Source organism: Liolophura sinensis, chromosome 6 (assembly GCF_032854445.1).
Source record: "Liolophura sinensis isolate JHLJ2023 chromosome 6, CUHK_Ljap_v2, whole genome shotgun sequence".
Taxonomy (NCBI): domain Eukaryota; kingdom Metazoa; phylum Mollusca; class Polyplacophora; order Chitonida; family Chitonidae; genus Liolophura; species Liolophura sinensis.
Window position 1 is genome coordinate 27,252,954 of NC_088300.1, and position 26,285 is coordinate 27,279,238.

General features: G+C 37.1%; 2 protein-coding genes across 3 annotated transcripts; one reads left to right on the plus strand and one right to left on the minus strand.

Annotated features, from left to right (window-relative positions):
- Window positions 1-3,462: 3,462 nt before the first annotated feature.
- On the minus strand, window positions 3,463-9,667 carry LOC135467634 (protein farnesyltransferase/geranylgeranyltransferase type-1 subunit alpha-like). The gene is made up of 8 exons (XM_064745421.1): window positions 9,526-9,667; window positions 8,265-8,379; window positions 7,638-7,742; window positions 7,421-7,531; window positions 6,442-6,603; window positions 5,772-5,834; window positions 4,948-5,122; window positions 3,463-4,165 (listed from the first exon to the last, which is right to left on the minus strand). Exons 1-8 carry the CDS (start codon window positions 9,665-9,667, stop codon window positions 4,094-4,096), a joined length of 945 nt encoding a protein of 314 aa, XP_064601491.1. The 3' UTR covers window positions 3,463-4,093.
- A 199-nt stretch (window positions 9,668-9,866) lies between these two features.
- Window positions 9,867-25,144, plus strand: LOC135468100 (FHF complex subunit HOOK interacting protein 2A-like). Of its 2 annotated transcripts, XM_064746161.1 has the most exons (18): window positions 9,867-10,031; window positions 10,581-10,659; window positions 11,552-11,721; window positions 12,090-12,194; window positions 12,563-12,685; window positions 13,116-13,229; window positions 14,045-14,238; window positions 14,651-14,842; window positions 15,504-15,583; window positions 15,743-15,852; window positions 16,322-16,556; window positions 17,271-17,400; window positions 17,567-17,657; window positions 18,146-18,286; window positions 19,170-19,310; window positions 20,014-20,117; window positions 22,573-22,602; window positions 23,342-25,144. In XM_064746161.1, exons 1-18 carry the CDS (start codon window positions 9,975-9,977, stop codon window positions 23,448-23,450), a joined length of 2,205 nt encoding a protein of 734 aa, XP_064602231.1. In that variant the 5' UTR covers window positions 9,867-9,974; the 3' UTR covers window positions 23,451-25,144. The 2 variants fall into 2 exon arrangements, with proteins under 2 accessions (XP_064602231.1, XP_064602232.1); XM_064746162.1 differs by lacking the exon at window positions 22,573-22,602.
- Window positions 25,145-26,285: the final 1,141 nt, after the last annotated feature.

Genomic DNA, 26,285 nt, shown 5'->3' on the forward strand with positions numbered 1-26,285 from the left:
AGCCGACTGAAAGCTAATGATTGGCTGAATCGTCAGCCTGGCAGAAGCCCTGTTTGTACAGCTCCTCTCAGATGCTTTGCATCAGTCCAAGCATCAGGCAATACCCTGGCAAATATTTAAACAGCTGACCACTGCTACACACTCAGGCTTCTTATTCCACAAGGATAACTTGTCAAGTTGACCATCCAGCTTCAGCGATCCTTCTTTCTCTTTAGCATTAACTGACAGTCATCTCTTTTTCTTAAAGATTTCCATTTACAAACGCAATCAGCAGACTGGAGAAATGCTGTTTTGACAGGATTTACATACGTTCAATTACTATACTTGACCTAAAAATTTGCCCCAAAAAAGAAGAGTATTTCAAGAGACAAATGACTGTCATAAAATGTTACTTTTGGTGCAGCGCTGAAAATTGCATTTTCCCAGTATAATGTCATCTTGTCTTCCAATGAAACCATGAAAAACCATTCTGAGATCAATAAAACTCTCAGAATCTGGCAAAATGAGTCGGGCTAACTTAGTCATGAATGAAATTTTACATCACATACATAACACAAGTCTTATCAATGAGCATATGTATATATCTTATGATATCCTACCAACTGTGAGCATTAAAAAAAATTCACAAAGCCTACAAAGCTTGCCATTCAGTTAGGGGAAAAAAACACATGAATTTATTACCAAAGATAAAAACAAAAAGAAAGAACACAGTGACAGATGAGTAGTAAGTTTGGCTGGCAGGAAGCTCTTTCTTTGCACGAAATTTCACCAGCCATATGGATACATTTGTCTTTTTCTGATAACTGGTAGAATAATGGTAGAAAATGAGAAGATTAATGGTTGTCGTGTTTATTTCTGGATATTCTGGTTTTTCTCCTAATTAGTAATCGCTGAATGCACACGTCGTGTACACATCCCATCCTGATATGTACAACTTACATGAACACATCTGTCATTACTCGTTAAATCAAGAGGACATAAAACTTGTTCTTCTCTTCTCTTCTCTTTGACGTCATGATTTGTTACGATAAATACCTTTCAATACACTAGAGCGTGAATTAGAAGGTATCTTAAGTAGGCTACACAAATATGATTGTTGTTATTTAGATTATTTAGTTATTACTGAAATTTCTAGGGACAAGGTAGGAATGACCTCAGAATGTAAATTCATGCTGATACTTAAGAAAGTTATGAACATATTTAACATTGGAATCTCACCCCAGTAGTATCAGTCAAGCTGAAAAAGGCGAAGTTAAAGTTTCCCATGACCGAGGACAATGATATCATGTCATGGCCATCGGCAAGACAATAACCTCTTTCATGTCAAATGTATTGCACTTTCTCACATATCTTCCATTTGTCATAAGGCAGATATCAGTTATGAAATGAATACTGCTTGCGTGTAGTCCTACTGCTCATTACCTTTAGGGAAAAAGGTTATTAAATTTAAACTAGACAAAAATTGCACCTGTATAGATATACACATACATGTTTTTGTAGAAGTTGAACGCATTCGCCTCTTAGTAATTCTAGCCAATAGAATTTATTGCACGATGTGTTTATTTCCTCAACATCAAAAGACGATATTAAAATCTGAACAGACACAGTTGCAAAGGTTATATAGGTACTCAAAAATATTTCCCTTTCATGACAGCAGCCAACATCATGGTGGAAGGAAACCAGAACCTGGGAGATACATATGACCATTGGCAGGTTGCTGACAGATCTTCTGATGTACAGCCTATTACTAAGAAGAACTTACATTCTATTTGTACACGTCTCCATTTTGTATTTTAACATTAACCTTCCGAATATATTTCACTAATAGAACCAGGGTCAGAGAACACCTGGCAGGGTGAAAATCAACGACAGCCAACTACAGCCAACCTGCTAACCTAACGTAGCAAGTAATCCAGTGGGGGCTGGACATGAAATTGTGATAGATTGGATTGTGATAGCTTCAGTGTAGGGTTTATTATGTGAAGTTCCAGCAGAGATCAGACTTATCATTTTGTTTAAGCGGACTACAGAAATGATCCTTGTGATGTCCAGTATTGTGACCACAGAGCATAGTGACTTAAATTAGCTGAAATAGATTAGGATGTCATTGTCGACAGTACCGATACCTGAATATTCCATAACAGCAGCGTTTGGCATAGTGATGTTGGTTTTCTTGGTCATGTTGATATTAATAATGTCTTTAAAATAAATTCAACCTACTTGCAGCCGCACAACCTCATACTTATGGTGCTTCATACTTATGAAGTATCACACCATGGACCTCAGACAGGACACTAAACCATTTATTTTGTAGGTGTTCATCACAACATTAAGGAGTTTTTCACGCCAAACAGGTGTATCGGTGGAGGAACTGATGTAAGAGACTGCCAGGTACCTTACAAACCTGCTGCCGTAAAGGTACGGATGTGCAGCAAGACCTGGATTCAAGCCAATGGCCTCATTTATAATAATGCTGGGGTCTATTGGCTGCAGAAAAATTATGTTTTAGCCCACATTCAAGGCAGATGCCCTATCATTGAGCTACCATATTGGTCATTAGGTGCCACAGCAAAACTTGGGGAATCCCCTGGTGTAAGTAAATTCATTGTATGTGAAGATTGTTTCATCCAGTCATATTTTACAGCTAGCCATGCTTCATTTTGTATGGTACAACATGTCACCAGTGGCCGTGACAATGTGAGAACAATAGGTGTTAGTCAACCTTTAAGCCAATGACTAACTTCTCCTGACCTGCTGGGTCACACCCACTCAGTCTATCCGATATCAAATCAGGGGTTTGTCATAACTGCACCTACTGACACGACACTTATGGCTGATAAATGACACTTGTTTAAAAAGAGTAGTTTTATCTGTGCTCTTAAAACAGCATTCAGATGATAACAGAACTTGTAACTGAACTCTGCCGATGCCCATATATGCATACAGTGGGTGGGATTCGTGACCAAATCAGTGCGTTAACCGTATTTTCTGATCCGATATCAACATCAGTGCTATAGCACATTACCAGAACAAGGCACTTCATTTTCGCTTTAGGTAGAAGCAGTAAGATAATAGAATTATGACATACTCTTTGTCGCGATTTAACATTCCAATCTGAAAGATGATGAGGTCGGTCATGACAGATTTATCCCCCCTGATGTATTGCTTTAGCCAGAGTAGTTCCCCTTGTCTCCTGAAGCAGTGAAGCTTCATTCAATAATTATTTCCGAAATTCCGATATATGTAGAGATCTTGAAGACACTTCCAGTGGAACACATAATATACATGTATCCTTAATCCAAAAGCATATTCTAAAAAATGAGCACCATTCTTTCAAATAGTACAAAGTTTGACATGGTGCTATCTTGTATTCATGTGATCATCATTTGCTTCTCAATGAGAATTGGAAAACAAACCCATCATTCTTTTAAAGCTAATTACAATAACACAAAATCTTTGGTTTAGGACTTTATTCTTTTAATCTGAGAAATCAGATTTATTATCAAACAATACGTAGTAAACTCCATTCCAAGGAAAGAACTTTGCAAAATCATGCTTTCTTGATTTCTCTCCCTTCGAGAAAGGTTTCCCTTATCAGCACTTCATTAAGATTTACTTCAACACAACAGAGCACAAAACTTCATCAAAAGCAATTGTACAACAATAATACCACAATCTGCTTTGTTTATGCTTCAGTGTAGAGAAATGAGTTCACTTCATCTCTGTAGAATTATGCTGTAGCCCATATTCATCTATTCCCGGGAGAATATCATGTTAAGCTGTGTGTGAACAAGCAGGTCATGTTGATGGGCATTTCCCTAATTGTCATGCGTACATGGCCTACTTGTGCAAACTTAGCTTAACACAGTATTCTCCCCTGAATAGATTTATAAAGTTTATGCGCACAAAAGTACTTGTGATGAGCCCACAAAAGGGCAGTACAGTTCACAGTCACTCAGAATCATGTTATCCTGGTGGCGAGAGATGAGAGCGGTGGTGAACGGCCCCCAGGATGGACAAGGTGTGGAGAAATTCTGTATGGTCCCAGCACAGAGGTATCACGTTGCTGCCTTCTCTGTGCCATAGGTCTGGGTCAGTGATCGGACACGTAGTTCCAGTACTCACAGCGGATTGTATCATATGTCTCAGCCAAAGATTTGCACAACTGCAACAAGATGTATTTTACCATACTTTGAAAAGCAGTATGACAATTTTGAGTTGACAGACTGCCTTTAAATAAAGTATCATTATGTACCATTCAAAGGGTATTTCAGGCTGATTTCAAATGAAGTTTAATGATTTTTTTATATCATATTTAGAGTGAAGTTGAAGAATGAAAATTTTGGACCCTATTGGACATGCTGAAGCAGTCACAGCTTCCTTGCAACATTCTCTGAGTGCTATACTTCTGCACTCAACATCAATATACATCTTTTCCTTGTACCCTGCCATTCTCAATACTGACATTCAAACAGTGCTACCTCACTGACATATCATGCCAAGACATCACACATGACACCCCATCCTTTACATTAACATTTGGTCATGTGTGAGAAGGTCTACGAGCAAACTGTGGATGGGGGAGGGTTACCCCAGGCTCTGCCCAGTGTCCTGCAACTACTGGCATAATACTTGATGCCACTTTGTATGTGAAATATTCTTGTGTACAGAATAAAACAAAAATTAACTAGATATATAAATATACATAACATCTGGCTGCAAACGGTACTTGGCTCATTCCCTTATGCGGAGCCCCATGAAACTGAGTAAAAAAGATACTGATAATTTAGTATTCTCAGACAAGGCTAGGTTTAAGATTGAAAATTGGTGTAATGCCTGTATGGAAAACAATCCACTCTGCTATTACACCTGACTTCAATTCATCATTACTACACACTGTATATCAAAGGCACTACATACATAAACATGATCTTGTTTGCACCATACCTCTATAGCTTTGCTGAGAGTTTCCTCTGGCTGTTTACATCCCAGCTCCAGCATTTCCTCATATGTGTCTACCATACAGGCAATCAGGTAAGGGGACCGATATCGCTCATCAAACAACTTCTGACAAAACTCCAACAAACCAGGGTAGGTACTCAACTCCTTGTCCAGCAACACACTTATAAAAGCAAAAAGGTTTACATACAAAAACATATTTTTTTATTTAAATATATATATTTAAAAAATAACTATCATTTATGTATTTTATGGGGGTTTTATGTCATACTAAAAATACTTCTCTTATAAGCGTCGGCCACAACCATCAGCAGGTTTCGGCCACACCATCCCATGTACGGCTGGAGAAGTGGCCAGCATGTGCTGGACTTGAAATCACCACCACTGCACTGGCAAGAGGCTCCTGTGTGACTCTTTTGTGCTAGCACACTAACTGCTCTCCCACTGAGGCACTGAGCTGGATTCAAGCACACCAGTCAATGGGGATTGGTCTAAACTTAAGCAGTTGTGCAGTGGTATTTATCAAAATCAAAAATAAAGTTTTCAAGCTGGGTCTTGCATCAAGGTTTTCATTCCTGACCACTGAAAAAAGGTCAAGAACTTAATTCATTCTCTGATCTTCTTGGTTTCACACATGGAGGAAACCAGGAATCTGGACATAAGCTGGGGTTGAACGATTTGTATGACATTTCAAATACAAGCATCTCAACCAATCTCATCCCTCCTACCACTGCGCTCCCCTCCAAAAACTAGGAAGAAAACAATGCTTAACACATAAACGCAATGGCTGTCTTAAGGTTTTCTGAACATACCCTTTCAAGTAGTTCCAGGCACTTTCATTGTTAGGCGCTTTACGAATCTTCTCCTGTGTGTATCTGGACAACACAAAACATCAGATTTACTGTATTTCACCTTTTAAGTGACACCATTTTTTTTTTTATTCTGACTCATTTATCCACCATATAGGCTTAGTCAGAATGTTTTCACATTTGATTAATTTCTTGTCAGAAAAAATTAAGTGTTGGTATCAAAAAATATCATTTTAAGGCCTTCATGTGCTTCAGAAAGTGCCCAGGCCAAACTTCAGGTGAAATGATGAGCTTTCCAAGGTGACGTTTGATCAAAAGTACACTCTGTACCATGAAGAGGTAATCCAATGTACACTGATGACTGAAGAATATATATGCCCTTCCCCAAATGCCTATGATTTAATAACCTCTAGATTGATTAATTACATTTACAAACTTAAAATGACTTACTACAATGTGATTTGAGTCCAGGAAACAAATATTGTGTTTGAAAAAATTGGTAGTCTACCATATACTAATACATATCCTTACCATTCAGAAAAAGAGGACAGACAAATATATTTTTTAGTTTTTTGCTCTCAGCACTACTAATATCTCTCCTACAAATTAGAAAAATTACAAGTAATGTCAGTTTAGAAACAAGTGTAATTTTTATAGAACACACGGTTCTTACTGGACTTCTCTGTCGATGACCTTGTCAGTGAATCTGGAGGTGTTGCTGATGACAAAGTATCTTTGATTCCAGGCAGAGTTATTCCTTAAATCTTCAGTCAGAAGCTTGTCAACATATTCAATCTCCGACTCCCACAGGTTAAACTCACGGATCACCCACTGTCTGTACAAACAAAACCAGGACAAAAATGCGTATGTTTAATAATACTAGTAGTACAATGTGTACTTAAACTATTAATTCAACAATAAATAACTGGACAATGCATTAAATTAAGTCACATACTACTGGGCTACTAAGAAGCAAGTGGCATTAGGACATTTTGTTTTACTTAAGAGTGACGTCACCAACACATCTGCAGTCATTCCAAGTGAGGAAGCTCTCTTCAAATGAATCTCCCATGAATGGCTCAATGAAAATTGCTGTTGGGCACCCCAATGATGTCATTCTTCAGCGATGATGCAAACGAATGTAAAACAGGTCGTAAGATATAAGATGGCGACAGTCAACAAATGCTTGAATGGCATGTGTCCACAGTAAACTTGGCACGCCAGTTTGAGAGATGGGTGGAAATTTGTGAGCAAATATTGGTCGACAAAGGGGCGTCCTTAGTTACAAGATGGCAGATGAAATTGAGTCCACTAGAGCACTCATTGGTGTATGAAGATGTTTTGTTCAATGTTTGGTGCATTCAGTCCTCATTTACAGTGTATTTTTAGCTTGTATTACTTTAATTTTCACTCAACACAAGAGATACCTTCAATAAAGAGCTCATCTAAGCGCATGTTTGTATATATGTGAAGGAGGATATTACAATACCAAAAACTGCACCTTGTTGCATGCCTAATAAATCCTATTTCAAACAAAATTGGAACAAGAGCGGCTGGACTCTTGGTTGCTTGGATGTGTGTAAGTTTAAACTTTCCATCATACATACTAAATGAAAAGTATGCATGATAAAAAATCATAACATAAATGATACCTGTGTTGCCAAGCATGGTAATTCTTAGAGTCAAGCTTCAGCATGGAGGCTGTGAAGCCAAGCTCTTTTGAGGGGTCTTTAAGCCAGTCCACAATCACTCTGCGATGGTGCCTGCAAAACAAACGTCCCCGGTGAGATATCAAAGATTACCTCAGCCTTACAAACATAGGCCTTTTTAAGTGCTAACAATCCCAACATATCATAATTAGATACTTACCAGACTTGATAATTTTTCGGGTTGTCTTCAATCATTTCAGATATGTAGGAGAGTTCCTCATTCAAATCCTTCTTGAGTTCCTTCAGCAAAACTCGCCTGTACAGCCTGAGAATAAGATAACATTCTGTAGTCTGCAACAGTTTTATCATTAGATTTTATACACAATAATTCAACAAAGATTAATGAACAACAATCTTTTATGTCTTAAAAAACGAGCATACAATGGATGGCCACTTAAAACGTATAAATGCTGCCTGTTTCAAAAAAAAATCTGTAGAACTTGGGATTTGAACTCTATCTTGCACTGTATTTATTCTCATGTAAAATCTGTAAAAGACCTGAAAATGACACACCGCATGCATAAGTGTAGATATCAAAACTCTAGACTCCGAATGTCTGAGTATTACTCTGCCTGTTTACACAAACTGGCATATATTTTCAAACACATAATTATAAACAAATATTTCTATGCTTTATGATGACATCAATTCTGAATAATATCCAGCCTACTGTCTCTATCAACAATAATCATGCTATCCATTCCTGCAACTCCAATGTATAAAGAAAGACATCAGGTAACTATTCCTATTGCACTAACAGTCTAACGTGAAGTATCAATACACTCACCACACAGTGTAATTGGCTGGGTTCAATTCGGCTGCATCCTGGGTCAGCTGCAATGCTCTCTCACTGCGTTCATCAGCCTTCACAACAGCTCGGAAATAGTCGTAGACATCACGGACTAAAGTGAAAGAGTGTAATAATAAACTGATCATCTAACTCTTAAACAATTATATCAACAGCTTGAAGATTATAAAATGAAAGAGTGTAACAGTAAACTGATCATCTAACTCTTAAATAATTATATCAACAGCTTAAACATTATAAAACGAAAGAGGGTAACAATTAACTGATCATCTAACTCTCAAATAATTATATCAACAGCTTAAACATTATAAAACGAAAGAGTGTAACAATTAACGGATCATCTAACTTTTAAATAATTATATCAACAGCTTGAACATTATAAAACAAAGTATTTCACTCCATAGTACAGCTCACATTTCACTGTTGCCAAATCAACAAATAGAAAAAGTGACAAACTAAAACTGTTTTCCCAAAGCTGCCATTTTTAAATTTGTAGCACACAGGAGTACCAATACAATCCATTTAAAATGATGAAGAGTTTCCAAACAATTCTGCTGAGATTACATTACGCAGCTTATGTGAATCCATTTTCACCAATGTTCTGAATAACAAGTCTTCAACACCTTGTCTTAGTTCACACTCTCACTTTTTTACATGTGTACATGCCATTGTGTGCTTACAAACTGTTAAACATCACATGTCATACACTAGGAAACTCTTAATCATTCTAAATGCAGTCACTTCTGACTCGAACTTCAGCATGTCATTGGATTTACTTCGATATTACTGCGATAAGTTCTAACCAGAATAGTCAGATTATGCGATAAAATTATAATATATTAAAAAAATTCATGTTATTGGTATACATAATGAGGCGAAGTGGAAACTATTTGCTTGGATATGCCGGACATCAGCAAGTGCACGTACTTGTTAATGAAGCCTGTGGCTTCAAATGTTTTTACGGATAAAAACATAGCGATGTTGTTGTTGTTGTAATATATTATTATTATTTCTGCCCAACTTACAGAACACGTTATAACAATGAGACAGCGGCGACCCTGGCATGATAATCACCCCATCTAGTATTGAAGCAGATTAAAACAGTATCCGCACAAGTTTGTAAATAAATGAAAACATGCCGATATGCCCCTGACATTGATTCAATCAATGGATTCAATGTGATCAATTGACTGTAATTGTGCAGTGATGCACTTGGTGTATATTCAATTAAGAAACATACATCTGTCTGAATAAGCTATCTGCACAACGGGATGAGGTCCGTCATCTTGCTGCACCGGGGTGACGTCTTTCCATTCATCTCTTTCTCGGTAGGGAACCCAAGTTGTAAGACTCCCACCCTCTTCTGAACTGCTGTCCGCCATGCTGACCGATAGAAGGGCCTCACCAGATGGCGCGCTTTGTTATTACCCCATTCCCACGGCCTCCCTATCATAGGGAGGCTGTACGCTGTAAAAATAGCGACAGATAACCTTGTGACCTAGTTGGTGGCTTTGAACAAGGTAAATATGTGCGCACAGGACTTGATACTCGACTTCCTTTCCAAAGTTGTGCGGACGATGTTATTCTTTTGACACGCCGAAAGTCAGTGACGTGTAACAAGACCTCAGTAGGTTCAAACAGTATTGCAAGTTTGCAGTAGTAAGTTTCAATGCCCCTTTTCTCACATCCATGAAGAAGAGAATGTTCTCCAAATTTACAACAATCCTACAGCAAGCTGTTGATGCGGTGCGTATGTCAGCATTATTTACAAACACATGTACAAGAAGTAACCAACACAATAGACTGTCAAGTCCATAGATGGACTCACAGCTGCATAGTAGCTTTTAAAAAATCCGAGAATCATCACTAATGTGAACATAATGCCACGATGAATGTCAGAATTTTCGAATATATACCAAGTTCTTGTAGGTAAACGGAAGAGTTATATATGAGAGGAAATGTCCGATGTCCACCCATTTTAAATGATTAAGAAGTACGTATATTTGAATGTATAAGAATGTATCCAGAGGATAGGAAGATCACAGTGTTGGGTTGCCAAATGGCGGAATTCTGTTTGCCACTCAAGATTAAACAACTGTGGTTGCAGGAAGAGGACTAAACTGTTATATGTTAAAACAGATGCCCAAGTGAATCTGTATTGTATTAACACTGTATTGGTACTTGAAATAAATCGCTTTAAAAAAAGATAAACAAATAACTTAAATATGCTGTTTTGTTAGTCTTTAGCATGTTACTCTTCCGGACTGAATGCACATTTTTGAATTTAAATTTCAGCTTGCACCAAACCTTACACTCCAAGAAGACTTTGTGTATCATTGGAAAGCAGTAACAAATTATTTCATAGACAACAAACGTGAGTAGAAAGAATGGGAGTTGTAAAGCTTTCAGTGCTGTTTTGATAATGTGGTGGAGTAGTTGATCATGTTTGTTTCATTCAAAAGCTGTTTTTACAATCAACAGCTGAAGTGACAGTGACAAACCAAAGCAGTACCATAAGCTTTACAACTCCCTGACGAATTCTTGTTTTTGCTGTTTTAACCTATTACTAGCTTACATCTTAATTCATATTGTACAGTTTAATTATAACATGATCAGATCCACATGACATACATTCAGTGACATCTCGGTGAAACAGGGAAAGTGTTCTTTTCAGTGAAGTTCAAGTATCTCACAAAAGATTTGTTATGATAAAAGGTCTTAAAAGTTGATCTTTTCTGTGTAAGTATGTCAGTCAAATCCATTTCATCTTGTTTTAAGTGAGACATGTTGGAATGTAAGTTAGCCATTCATAAGAACAGACTGAGGAGGATATGAATTAAAAGTATACTACACATCTCGGGTGAACGTCTTTTAATTTACCAGCTCTGTTGTTTAACAGTATTGAATATTTCATATGCTATTTTAAACATGCTCAGTGTGCTTTGTGAGTTGGATAACCGTTTTTCTGGCTGAAATAATTAACTTTCAACTTGGAAAAATTGCAAAGTTTTTAGAAAAGTGAAAATGAACCAGGATATTTTTTCATGATCAAAGGGTGACTAGCCCTGTCGTTTTGAGGAAATTATCAACTATTGAGGCTTTATGCAATTGACTTGTCCTATATAAGCCTTGAATTAGTTATAACCCAAGGCTGTATAATATAGAAAAAATGCAGAATAATTAAACACAGCCATCATCAAGTTTTTGCTACATTAATTTACAAATTAATATAGCAAAATAAAATTTACATTTTGTGTTTTGATCAGATGACAAAAAGCCCATTGAGCATACAAACATCCCATCTCACTTGGAGCAGATGTTACAGATCTTACAAGAGGAAGAGTCTACTTGTGAGAGTGGCAGCACTGGGCCGTGTATGGAGTACTTGTTACAACACAAACTCCTGGAGACACTGTACACACTTGCCAGAACAGATGTATGATTGTACCTAGATTATTTTATGAATTAGTCTATAAGCAAGTAAATAAATTTAAATGTCAAGTTCGTCAAGTTTTTCATATTTCATAATCGGTAATTATACATACATAAAAAAAATATTTCATATACATGTAAATACCCTAATTTTTCAACCTTTCATCTATAATGACTCAAACAAATCATTTTTGGCATCATTTTCAAAATAATTCCACTGAAAAAGGTGCTCGAAAAGGTTGAATGTTTACAGTATATATAAATATTTATCTTATTTCAGTACATTTTCTCAGTTTCTCACCATTGAAATAGTACCACTTGAGTTTTATTGCTCAGTTTCCTCCACGCTACTGTTAGTGTCAATGCTTTCAGTTTCCCCCTGGGATGAAGCAGACCGTCTTGGTGTTCTTTACGAAACTATTGTCCAGAATAAAGCAGCCCTTGCTACCCCACATCAACGTTCACCGTGCCGTACATGTGAGTCAATCACTCTTATAATTCTTTTACTGCTTATCAGTAATGTTATCCCTTTAAGTTCACTCTTCTTTTTTCTGTGTATGGTTAGTGAAAAATATAAATTTTGTGAAATTTTCTTCTTTCAAATGCTCTTATATGATGGCAAAAACAGTTTCAAGAATTTAAAAAGGTCAAAGTAAGTCTTGTTTTTTTTTTTTTTTCTCTGTGTTTGTGTTATACAGTTTTAAAAGCAACATAATACATTGTAGAGCAGAGATAATAACCAGTGCTGGTTGATGTGAAGAAGCTAACAGTCATGGAAAGGGCATTATACAGCTGAGAAACATTACCCAGACCTATGTACATGTATTCCTGTGTAAATGTTTCAGAGGTTGGTGAAGATCTGTGGTGAAGTGAAGGCTGGTCCAGCTGAGAATGAGGAAATTCACTTCCTGTGTACAGTCTGCTCCAAGATAACAGCTGATCCGTACCTCGTTAATTTCTTTTTAGATGTAAGTTTGGCTGATTCCTCATCATGGGTTGTGCACCTGTTTCCTCCCACCATAATGATGGCAGCTGTGATATGAGTGAAATGTTCTTGAGTATGACATAAAACTGCAGTCAAGTAAATTAATGTGCGTGTATGTTACCAGCGGTGTCTTGTTCGGCAGATTCCTGATAAATTATACCTTTGTATATGTTAGCCATCTCTTAATGAAATGCCTGAATATATTGCTAATGTGTACAGCTCTCAATGGCTCATATGTTACACTTTGCTCAGTTTGGTGGAGTTTTAAATCAGGAGGCTTACCTGGTATTAGCAAAGAGGTTTTCTCCGTCCTATGACAGGTCTCTTGACTCATTGACCTGCCAAAACAAACAACCGTGTCATGCACTCTATTTACACTTGCTGTATTATAACGTTTATTTGTTTTGAAACAGGTGAAGAAGAAGGATCACTCAGTGGAAAAACAAAAGGCATTGCCAAGTGCAAAGAGTATGTCAAAGTCAGAATTTAGTCTAGTCAACTCCCTGCTGGCTTTGTCACAAAGTGCGGTATGTATCTGTGGTGTTTGTATCTACCTGGTGCAATCTTTAAAGCATAATGCATGTATAGCTGCAATATGGCTGAAATATTGCTGACTTGGCATTAAACCACTATCATTCATTCATTCATAATGCACTTAGTGTGAAAAATAAGCATGTAATAGTCATACCTCAAGGTAATGGTATGCTATAAATTAGCTGCAGTTGCAAAACCATCCTTATGTTAACATATAGAATGGAATGTGATGACCAAGAGGTTATTTATCACATGACATGTATAATCCCACGATGAAACAAGGAATTTTCTAGATTCCCCTGCTTTCATTGTTCTTGGGGAAAGAATTTTTGTGTAACTCACCAAGGGTCCAGGCACAGGTATTATCCACCCATAGCACTGGCCGACATTGATATACAAGTGACAGATTCTGAATTTCAAATAATTAAAGTATAGGGTGTGTTTTTGGTGCATGTGTAGTATTTCACAGAGTATCCATGTGGCTATAAAGGCTGGTGAAAGGTTAATGTGGTGCTTTTCAGTACCTGCGTATTATTACTGGTGTGTTGTTTCGCAGGATGCTCTTGTGGCTGTTAAGGCCTGAGAAGGGTTAATGCTGTGCAGTTCAATACTGGTGTATTACTGGTGTGCTTTTTCGCAGGATGTTCAGGTGGCTGTTACAGCCTGCGAAGGGTTAGTGCTGAGCTGTTCAATACCAGTGTGTTACTGGTGTGTTTTTTCGCAGGATGGTCGGGTGGCTGTTACGGCCTGCGAAGGGTTAATGCTGTGCTGTTCAATACCTCTATGTTATTGGTGTGTTGTTTCACAGGATGGTCGGGTGGCTGTTAAGGCATGCGAAGGGTTGATGCTGTGCTGTTCAATACCTGAAGAGGCAGCTGTAGAGCGTCTGATCAACCACACTAATTTCTGCAAATCGGTGACAGACAGATTGTGTCATCTATACAAAAAGCTTCCTCAAACCTTAGACCCTGTTGATTTGGAATGTGTTCAAGCCAAGTGGGGGTATGTAACTTATATTATAACTAGTATACAACATGTAGATTTTAACATTCCTTTTCAGTGTTCATGGATTTTGCCATTCCTTGGAGAAATGCCAGGATTTATGTCAACATAAGTTAATTTGATGTAGTGTTCATCATGCGTAAAAAAGCTTGTATTTATATGTATATGGTAACCTAAAACAAGTTGGAAATAATGTTGCATTGTTGCCATTTATGGCATTGAAATATATTTAGCAGTCTCATTCATTTCATGCAAGGAATATTAAAGTTTTGTGGTGAATAGGTACAAGTATGTAATTGTCTTTCACTACAATCCTTGTTTTTGGTATAAATACACTCTATTATTTTTGGCCACTGTCATATATTTCATTATATATCATTTATTTCTGATCACCAATTCACTGATGTTTCAGACTGGATATTCACACAGACTTGGAGGACAGTCAGTCTTTTCCTGGTAAAAGAAATGTGATCTCCTTCCTTTCTTGGCTGGATTACTGTGATCAGCTGATAACCATGGCTTATCCAAGTGTGGCCTCAGCCTTGACATCTCACATCAGGTCACACTTCCTGGAGGCTGTCATGACACCAGCTTTACTACAAGCGTGAGTTTGGGGGCTGACGTAGTACCCAGTTTATAATCTGCTGTTAAGATACTATGTACTACTAAGTACTATGTTCTGGGCCTGCTGTAGAACACTGTTTGGGTACCACATGCAAGACTTGAAAATAAGTACAAAATATCACAGTATAGACCAGTGTCCTTCAAGATTTATGTGTCTTCCTGGATATCAACTGTTTCTGAGCTTAAATGAATGAAGATATGATTCAAACTACTATGATTTATTTTCTCCCAAATGTGTAGCATCTAGTAGAAGTAATATTTTTACATGATTGATTGCATGCCTAGACACTGTTAACTGAATGAAATGGTCACTCAGACGAGCAAACAGTTGTTAATTTTATAGGTGTGTATCTGTCCAGTTTTATCAGTAAAATAGAATTGGCTCCTTTCGCAGGTTTAAACTAATTTGGTATGTTTGCAGTTTATTATTTGCTGTTATTTGTTTAACTGCGACCTTGAGTCAGGAGGTTTCTTACTTGTGATGTGCCTTGCAGCTGTCATTGGTTTGCTTCAAGCACTTCATTTTCCTCAGCCCACGAATCTGGCCAAAACACGAAAAGCTCTGATGTATAGCAAATTACACGATGTCACAGGAAAATCAATAAGCAGCTGAATATTGTTTATTGTTTTGATCTTGGCAGATCTGAAACGGGTGCAATTCTGGCCACTAGTTACTTTTGTCGTTGTTTGAGGACGGTATGCTCTCCCTTACTACTAAATGGTAGGTGACCTACATGTATATAGCTGTTCTCAATTATTCGTGATATTTTTTGATGCAGTTACATTTTGTGTGTGGCCTCTCTTTTGCATATTTAGCGTGGGATATAATCTCCCTGATTCAGATCATAACTTTATTGACGTTATCTGGTATTTGTTGTAGAGTTTGTCAGCTTTGTGTTAGGTGTGATGACCACACCTGAGCCAGACAAAGAGAACGCCTGTAAGATACGACAAGTATTAATTGACAGATGTAACCATTTATCAGAAGAGGTAAGATGAACTGTTGAGCAGTGGCAGTAGGCAGTTTAACAGATTTGCAGATTTTTTGGCAATGAAAACATTGTGGTGAAGACTGACGAGTCTGTAGGAAGAAGTCAAAGATATTCTGTTATTGTACGTGGTAAATTTTGGCTTATATAACTAGATTTTACTATTGATGCCATAAACAACAAATTAACTTTAATTACCTCTTGATAATGAAGCTATTTCTTCAGATAGATGTAATGGGTCATGATGTGAAATTTCTGTTATTTTAAGGTTTTATTGTGTACTCTTTTGGCAAAATACTTTCCATCTTCATTTTTCTTCAAAAAACTTGCATAACCTGAAATGCTATCAGATGCTTATCTCTAAACCATTGAAATAAATCCATCAGGTTAGTCCTTAGTCTGGGTATCACTTTGTTGTTTAAGTGCTTTTTTAAAAGTAATAACAAATGTTCACTCCACTTTATTTCCAGCTATGTATTGCCACATTGAAGCTCTTTGACACTCTATTACAAAAGGAAGACAGTCACATAATCCAGAATCTAGTGTTGAGAAATCTCCTTGGCAGAGGCTACATACAGTCTTCAGAACCTCATATAGTAGCATCTGATACAGTTGTTAATGGATCTGTGGAGGAGACTGAGTCACGAGAAGTCACAGAGAGAGATGGTGTTGAGAAGACTGAACAATCTACACCTGAAGCCACAAGTATGTCTGATACAAAAAGCAAATTCACAGCAATATGTAACCTCCCACTTTAAATCCACAGTGTTTGCAGATGTTGGTTGATATTTAATCTTGGGGCAAACAGTGGAATGTACGATTAGCTAATTTTTGGGACAACTCACTCGGGGTGGGGTGAACTATTTTCAAAGCACATAGATTTAAATACATGTATTGGCTAACATGTCCTTGTACAAGTTTGGCTGTTTCATATTATGTTTGTGCTAAAGATAAGCGTATCACTTATCACATCAAATATTAGCTGCATCTCCATTTCATATGATTACGGTTTCTGAATGGGTGATTGTTCTTTACGTGCATGATGTATTGCATGTATGATAAGCTTTATAGCTACTGTAATTCTTCAACCTTTTAGCATGTTTTTCAAGGTGTTAGTTCAAGCATATTCTAAGAACATTATTTTACATATACTGATAAAATTACACTTTTTGTGAGATCCTGAAATTTGTCAAGCCAATGAATCTCTGTAAGCAAATGAAAAAGGTGCATAAATCTCACTGAAAGTTACTCTTTGATATGCATAAAAGGTTGAGGAATTTGTCCATGTACACACTTGTGTTTTCTGATAAAGCTTACTGCATGGCATTTAAACACCAGTGAGTCATCAGTCAAGTAGTCAGTCAGTCAGTCGTTTGTATTTTCTCTTGGTTGTCATTGCCTTTCATTGTGTACATACAGGCTCCACAACAGATTCTTCCTCCACAATGGACTCCACACCCTCATCTACCCCCTCTATTTCCCCCTCAGTCACCCCCTCCTCTACACCCTCCTCACCTGTCCGGACAGAAGTTCACAAGATCATCAACAGGTAAGCTTACCTGTGTATTGTTAAAGTAGTGGCAGTGTGTTTAAAGAGAATTTAGTACTTTGAGAGATATACAGAATATTGCCTTCTTTTTCGACCATTGTTTAACAATGATATACCTGCAGAGTACGAACATTTATCTTCTCATGATTCAAAATCTCCTTGACAGTTTTTTGATGTTGGTCCCTGACGAGTTAAAGTCCTGTGCTCAGACAACTGATGGTGATTATGATGTTTACCTGAGGGACGCCAGTAGACAGGTAAAACCTGCTAATGTTTGAAATACTTTAACACACCTCCCTACACAAAATATTCCAGCCAGTACAAAAAAATAGAGATAGTATTATCAGTTTTGCAAAATATACCACAAAACTCACAATAAAATGTTAAAACAAACTGTTTGAAAAAGGCCATATTAAATACCTTAATAATGTCTGGTTCATTTATTTTGTATAGTTTGGAAGTTTTTAACAAAAAGGTGTGATTTGTAAGCTTAATGGTAGTTGGGAGGAGGGCATGGGAATGGGTGGCAATATTACATACAGTACAAATACATTCAGTGTGAGGAAGTTGATCACTGTTTAAATCTGTAAAATTGACTTGCATCTACTGCAATATTGTGCAGTTAGTACATGTGTTCTTGTAAATCGTACCAGTTATATACATTCATAGTGCTCTGAAATGGCTTTTGCTGTGGGTGAGTGGTTTTGTCTTTATAACACGGCTGTGCTGATTTTGTATGTTGTAGTTCTCAGACATAGCTGGTGTGTGCCAGCCATGGGGGTGGCCCACAGAGCCAGTGACAGAGCCTAGCTATGTGACCCAGACGTTCCATGAGGGAACTTTCCTCTCCATGCTAATGGATAAGTTCTCAAAGATCCTTAGTCAGGTACCTTTCATCTTGATGACTTGATTAAGAGTATGGCCAATGTACAGATTCCATACAACTGGATATGCTACACGTTCATTTAACTACCTTATTTGTTTCTAGCTGTTTCTTGAGTTACTGGCTGTTATTATTATTTTTTGTATTATTCAGATGTCTTTATTTAAGCACAGGTACATACACAGATACAACTTCATAAGCCAATGACCGGCACATTTGGTAGAGCGTCCGATCCAGGGTCAATCCTGGGTCGAGTCACACCTAAGACCTTGAAAGAGGAAGTTGTAACTTCCTCGCTTGGTGTTCAGCATGAAGGGGATAGTGCAAGGACTGGTTGACCCGTATCAGTATAATGCCTCGGTCGAGGTGCTTACTTGCCTTCGGTAAGGCGTCTCAGTGAAACAGCACTAGATAAAAGAGCGATGGAAATCCGTCCTGCAACAAGGAGGCACGTTACATGCACTCTAATTATTCCTTCGTCGTCATATGACTGAAAAATTGTTAAGTAAACCCCAAGCACTCACTCACACGCCAACAGGTCAGATATTCCTTGCTTTAAGAGGTATGTGTTGGTTCAGTCGTGGTCTTGGACCGGAAATATTTATATCCTCCACCTCTCATTGTCTGTGGAGTTTGGGCTGACACAAAGGAGTCACCAGTTCTTGTAGGTCCACGCAACTCTATACGTCACATGTGGGAAAATTTGTCCGTAACTTTGTCAGAGGTTAGTGGTTTACACCACTCTTTCTTTCCTACCACTGAGAAACTGCTCATCATGAGATAAGTGACATATTCTTGAACATTAAAGATATTCAACACTAGTCAAATAAAATTTAGTTAGTATTTTTGAATCGAATGTGTTGCACTATGATTGTATTATTTTCAGCCATATGCAGTAAACCTGCAGGTGACCTCAGTAATGTCTCGCCTCTGCCTAGTTCCTCACCCTAACCTCCATGAGTTTTTACTGGACCCATTTCTGCCGGTGAAGGAAGGGGTCAGGACACCATACCTTATCCTCACCAAGGTACACGGAAGCCAAAAAAAGTTTTCCAGTTTCTAGGAGTTCTTTTGAAAATTATACATTATGTTTCATGTGTGTGGAGGGGAGGATGTTAAACAGTGTTTAAATCAGTTTACATCTACTTTAATAGAGGAGAGTTTCTGTTTGCAGTGAAATAAAATTACACTGGTATGAACAGCCTGTAATTTAGGTGCACTTTTAGGTAGATGTACGTTTAGGTACTTTAGATTGTTCTGCTTGGGTTGCTCTCATCGTAATGCTGGCCAATGTCGTATAAGTGAAATATTCATGAGTATGGTATAAAACACCAATCAAAAAGAATAGTTTTAAATTGTAAGTTTTCAGTGTGTTCAGCAATATGTTATACCAAGCTCTTTGTATTCATATTCGCAGTAAATGACTAAAAAATTGCACACACACACTTTATGGTGAGAAGTCTATGCTTGTGTTATATATATATATATTTTTTTTGTATATGTGACAAGTCAGCTTATAAAAATTGTAAATTGTAACTTTGTATTTGACTTTTCATTTGTGATGCTCTACAGAAGAACCTTCAGTGCAGAGCCAAAAAAAGAAAGATTGGCACTGACTTTATTTACAAGAAAAAAAAAATTATGCTTTACGTATTTGGCTTTGCTGTGTTGTAAGATATCAACTTGTTTTTCACTTGTATATTTGCTAATGTTCTCTGCTGCTGTTGTAGATAATGTCTGAAGTAAAGAATAAGACGTCTACGGATAGTGGTATCAAAGCCAAGTTAGTACAGATAAGACAAGAATTGATGGGAGCTGAAACCACAGTAACCAGGTAAGTTCTAGATTTCACTTGGCGTCACTACACTAGTAATGTGTGCTAGATTAAAGATAAAAAGAAGGTGGATCAGGAATGGTAATTATACCCAGTATTATATGATGTTGTGAAAGTAACGAATACATGTGGGTTAGACATTGCATGCAGACAATAACCGTAGTGTTCAGAGTTTGATGTTAACCTATGTTGATGAAAGTCAACTGATTAACATAACTTTGTTTACCTGAATGCATGTTGTTACCAAGTTTTGATGTTTGTAAATGTTAGAATGTGATTTGCATGGTATTGTTGATCTTGTTTATTTTAATCCTATGGAGATAAATTCTTTTGTAAAATCACCACATTAAACTTTGTTCTGCATAGGTCATAGTAAGCTAGAGTCACTTTCACAAAAGTTTACAAGTCAGTTTTTTGTAACTTATTTCGTAAAAGGCGTTGTCTAGGTTATAGTTCCATAAAACCCTGTCCAGACTATCCAACATCGTTCAACTTTTGTTGACTTAACAGCAAATTGAATGCTGTTGAAGTAAGTTGAATGTTCCATCAACATTACAATCAGAAAGGCTAACATTGTCCAACGCTGTTGTCATGTGTTGAGCTGTGCTTTTTTTTACCAAATTTTCGATAAATTGGAGGGAAATTTCCATCTTTTGCTCCAATGCATGAGACACAATGATTTCGTTTGTCCATGTCTTTGTAATCTATAGAGAGAGTGTTTTACAGGCAAGGGTATTTTTCATAATCCTGTATCAGTAAACTGCCTCATTGGGAGACCAGTTTTTCTCTTTCGCCCTTGGTGCTGCCATTTTCCCCTGGTTACGGGCCTTAAGACAATCACGTTATTTTTACATACCTGCTGATTGACTACTTTCACTCGACTTGTTGACAAAAAAAAACACACGCTCATTTTCAATTCAACAGTGTTGACCTGTGTTGAGTCTGGACATTAAGGCAATGTCATTCATGAGAAAAGTTGGGAAAAATTGATTTACAAAGTTTTGTGAAAATGGGCCTTAGTCTGTACTCTCACAATAAGCTCCAATTTGCTTCATTTCAAGCTAGGCTAAACTTTAATAATAAGCTACATTATACTTTACTTCAAGCTAATCTACACTTTCAATATAAGCTCCAGTCTGCTTAACTTCATGCTAGTCTACACTTCAACAATAAGTTCAAAACTGCTTTACTTCAAGCAATTCTACACTTTCAGTATAAGCTTCAGTCTGCTTTACTTCAAGCGGCCTACACTCTCACAATAAGTTCCACTCTGACCTACTTCAAGGTGGCCAACACTTTCACTTCAAGACATAATCTGCTTAATTAAAGCTAATCTACACTTTCAGTATAAACTTCAGGCTGCTTGACTTCAAGCAGGCAACACTTTCACAATAAGCTCCACTCTGCTTTACTTCAACCCATTCTACACTTTCACATCTTGCCGTCATATGACAATGTTAAGTACGACGTTAAACCCTAACCATACATACACTTTCACATTAAGCTCCAAGTCTATAATTTCAGTTCAGTCTGCTTTCAACATCAGTCTGATGTACTTCAGACTAGTCTACACATTCACATAAAGCTGTAATCTACTTTACTTTGAGCCAGTCTTCACCTTTACATGTAGCTCTAATCTGCTTTACTTCAAGCTAGACTACACTTTCACGTTAAGCTCCAATCTGCATTACTTCAAGGTAGCTAGTCTACACTTTCACGGTAATCTAGATTTTACTTTACTTCAAGCTAGTCTACACTATCACACTAAGCTCCAATCTGCTTTACTTCAAGCTAGTCTACACTATCACACTAAGTTCCAGTCTGCTGTACTTCAAGCTAGTCTACACTTTCAAATTACACTCCAATCTGCTGTACTTCAAGCTAGTCTACACTTTCACACTAAGCTCCAATCTGCTTTACTTCAAACTAGTCTACACTTTCACACTGTCAATAGCTGCCAGTTGTTAAGCATTACTCACTGGACATTGATACCCTTGACCACTGCAGTCATGTTTTAATCCAGCTTTACCTGGGTGAACTGTGGCTTTATGTCAGGTCGTTTGTGAGATACCTGGTGAAGGGCAGTGGTTTCCCCCAACCATAAACCTCACTTTTGTCACATACATGTATTAGTGAAAATTTCTTACTGATGGCACTAAACTCCTTTTGAATATTACAATGCATGTGATGCAGTTACCATGTCTGAGTATGACTACCTGTAGTATAGGTTTACTTTGATTGAGCAACAAAAATCAGTGTTTTGACTGGCATGGGTTTGCCAAAAGCATCTTTCACTTCTTCATCATGTCAGCCCTGTACTATATGGCACTGTTCTCTCTCTGTTGTTTGCCTATTTCCAGTTCTGTTGCTAATGTTGCCATTCATTTGTTTGCATTTTGTTGCATCTTGACATGCATATTAACAGTTTGCATTTTGTTCTTGATGTGTTTGTCAGTTTGCGACGACAAGTGTCTTATAAACCTAGGTAAGTTTGCTTGTGGCTTGAAGAATGTTATGAGAAATATGCTGTCAGTGCATGAATTGTATAGGAGAAAAAAAAATCAGATTCGGGAAATTCCTTTATCTCTATTGTTGTTCCCGTTAAACTAATGGCATGAATTACAAATTTGAGGCAACTTCAGAGGAATAATTTGTGTGTCTGGTTTGATGTTTTAATAATGGCTGACCTGAGAAAGTGAAAATAAATTTGCCACCCTATATTTACTCCAGAAAAGATCATCAAAGGGTTTTGTAATGTAATTTGAATTATCCCATGTAGAAATATTTGCACAAGATGTCCATAATTTTTTCCTGTCTCTCAGGATAACACATTTAACAGCTGCATAATTAGAATTGATTTGATGTGGCAGTAGTTATAATTTGCATTTCACATGCTTTAGTACTCAAGAAGTCATCAGTGCCAAGAGGAAAATACTCTAAATTCCCAGCAAACTGGATTGAAAATATGATGAGCCTTGTCTGAAATGGACAGGCTATTTTATAATTTCTGTTCATTTGCATGGAAAGTTCATTAGAATATATGAACTTTGTAAGTATCTTTGTGCCCTTACCTGAACAATACATTTTAGTTTTTAAAATCTTATGAATTATGTTTTCAAATTGCATATAAATTTATATTTTACCCGTTGAACTTGTTGAGGATCATATAAATAAGTTTCTTGCTGAACTGTCGTTCTGAGGAACAAATTTGTCTGATGTTGCAGCTCAGAAGATTCCAGTCTGCTGGAAGGGGTGATAGTCCTGGAGGAATTTTGTAAAGAACTGGCTGCCATTGCATTTGTCAAGCACCATGCATCCATTTCTGCTACATGAAGCAGAGCCGCTGGTACAGTATCAGATGTATGAAGTCACAGAAACAGTTGCCCTGTTAGTACATGGAAACAAAAGCAGTTGGAACAGCTGTGATTTGGGACAAAAGATATGTGGTTGCAGTTAATAATGTTAATATATATGTTTACGTAAACTATACATAGTTAAAGTATATCACCAGATAAAGATGCTTTTAATGGATCTCCAGGTGTCCCTGGGAAAGCAGCTAGATGTGAAACCATGTTATCTGACTTAAGACTTGACAGTGATGTACAGTTCTGGTACATGGGAGCTATATTCCAGTCAAGGCAACCCGTTTGCATTTGTGTGACAAAGCTAGTGACATAGTCAACAGCTCATTAGGAAATAGGTCATTAAGAAACCTGTTTTATATGACACTGGTTTATGTTTCTTGCTTTACACATGGAAGTAGCTGAGAGAATGAAAGTATATCTACATTATTGTTGTTACACAAGGTCAGTGTATATTTTCATGAGTCTTCCAACTTATTTGGTTATGAAATGTACATTGTGTGTTTATATTGTTATGGTTGCATGATTTTTTTTGGGGGGTAATGATAATCTCTGTTTTGTTGTACATATACATATAATGGCTATCTTAAGTCTACATGTATGTACAAAGCTGTATGTTGTATACTCCCGTATTCCCTGACCGGTGTAATAAACAGAAAAGACTTCCCAATTGTCCCACCAGCTTGTAATGAAATTAATGTCCCTACAATGTTCAGACCATCACTTTAGACTGAGCTCACAAACATCAGAAATGTTTCACTCCTAGTGGTCATAATGTATTATGATTTGTTCTGGATATATTTCTTTACCCTTTGTGCTGATATGTTCAGTGTTGTGAAGTATTTTTCACTTTATTACCAGACTATGACATTCTGCTTATGCAGTCTGTATTTCAGTACATATACATGTATGCCTTCATGATTTTTAATAGTTGTAGAAGGTTTTGTGCTGGAGCTGTAACTTTTGACACCTGCACTAGAGTCATCAGTTATGTCTATCTGTACAAGCTGTGGCTAGGTGCATGTGCATGCATGTCTGTTCGATTTTAAAACTTACAAATGTGTTATATTATAATTCGTTATTGATTGTTATTTCTCTGCTATGTTGATCATTTTATCCTGTTTAAGAATCTCATTGATACCCTTTGTCAGTAATTCTGTGATCTCTTTCCCTTGTTGCATGCAGAAGAGACATGTATTTTTGTGTTTAAGTGTTTGTCAATTTGTTTGTTGTTAACCCTTATTTTATATGATGATGACAGTTTCAAGTGAATTTTATTGAATGTCAGCCTGCCATATCAGAGTGGCATGTTCCATTTTGCGATTATTACATGTATAAATTGACTATTTCTGGAGACAGTACAAAGTAGAAAACTTAAACCAAGCTTGCTAATGAATTTGGTATGTGTATGTCTACAACACATCACAACTTCCGTTAAGTGAAACTCATAACTTGTGGTCCCTTTACAACATGTTTAAATGAAAAAGTTGTGCCATAAAAAAGTATTCGTTTATCAGGAGACTGCTGACAGTAGCAGATGATCTACCATTACTTAAAATGAAGCTGCCAGTTATTGCAAGAATCTAAAAACTTAGCTGATTTTACTTATGTATGTATTTATGTGAACATATTGAAGAGTATTTCACCCCCCCCCACCCCCCACCCCCACCCCCACCCCCACCCCCCTGGTGGAGTTGACATATACATGTATATGTGAATATAAATGGAAGACACCTGGTATAGTCCAACCATGACATGTTGCCATGTACATGAGGAATCCCATGACCCAGCCAGTAAGAGGTATTTTTGAGAGGTGTTACCATGTATACATTAGTATGTAGCATTATTTTAATATAAACAGAAGTTTATTAATAGACTTCGGAAGTAAGGATACAAGGATATTGCTTGGCGTAAGATTTGGGACGTCAGTGCACCATTTTAATGAGGACATGAAGACTTTAGAGTTCAGCGGTACATCAAGCACTTGGAATTCATAAGTTCGTGTCCTTTGTTTGCAATGTTATTTATTCACCATGCCTGCTTATGTTCTTTCATCTAGTCTTGTATGTTGTTAGTTGCCAGGAAACTTGAATCCGTAATCTGAATTAGCTTTTCTTTCTTATATATAAGGCCTGTTGGTAGATATTTTGTTCTGGTGGCTAAACAAACTGTGTAATACCATTAACTGACATTTTAAATGCTGGTACTAGGGCCTAATCCACAAAGTCCATTTTGACTAAAGTCAAAATTGAAAATCTCCTCTCAATGCTTAGTTTTTGATAATGAAAGACATATTTTTCTTAAGGTAATATTGATGAGGTGGACCAAAATTTTAATGTCCAGAGCCCAAAAATAAGCTTTAACATGGTATCTTAAATTTTGACTTCAGTGAAATGAAATTGGTCCCTGGTACCAGTAACCATTAGGCTGAGCCAATTAAAACCATTATAGGTCTACCCATTTATGTATCAGGATTACTTTGTTTGCATTTAGCTTGTTCATGCTCTTGTTAATGAAAAGACAGGGCCTGTAATCGAACAGAGAAATGGTAACATTGAAAGATCTGCGAAGTATTGATGTATTACAGTAATGATATTGAACCTTGTCGTATGACCAAGTTGAGTAGCCTAGTGTAGGCCAATGAAGGCTAAAGTTCTTGGTGCTAGGGATCTGCCACTTGGCGGATGATTTATAGAAGTCTTGTGCAATAAATGTTCTGAATACTGCCCATAAGGATTGTATTCTTTTATTTTACAAAAGAGATCAAAAAAGCGGTATCGATGCTATCTAAGCGCTATAGTCCTAA

Bases quoted from the DNA above. Each gene is read 5' to 3' on its own strand.
- LOC135467634 (XM_064745421.1), bottom strand. From the start codon at position 9,667: ATGGCGGACAGCAGTTCAGAAGAGGGTGGGAGTCTTACAACTTGGGTT. The intron at 7,743-8,264 runs GTGAGTGTATTG...TCTTATTCTCAG, and splicing joins CCAGCCAATTACACTGTGTG to GCTGTACAGGCGAGTTTTGC. The intron at 4,166-4,947 runs GTATGGTGCAAA...ATCTTGTTGCAG, and splicing joins CTCTCAGCAAAGCTATAGAG to TTGTGCAAATCTTTGGCTGA.
- LOC135468100 (XM_064746161.1), top strand. From the start codon at position 9,975: ATGAAGAAGAGAATGTTCTCCAAATTTACAACAATCCTACAGCAAGCT. The intron at 11,722-12,089 runs GTATGATTGTAC...CAATGCTTTCAG, and splicing joins ACACACTTGCCAGAACAGAT to TTTCCCCCTGGGATGAAGCA. The intron at 19,311-20,013 runs GTACACGGAAGC...CTGCTGTTGTAG, and splicing joins CATACCTTATCCTCACCAAG to ATAATGTCTGAAGTAAAGAA.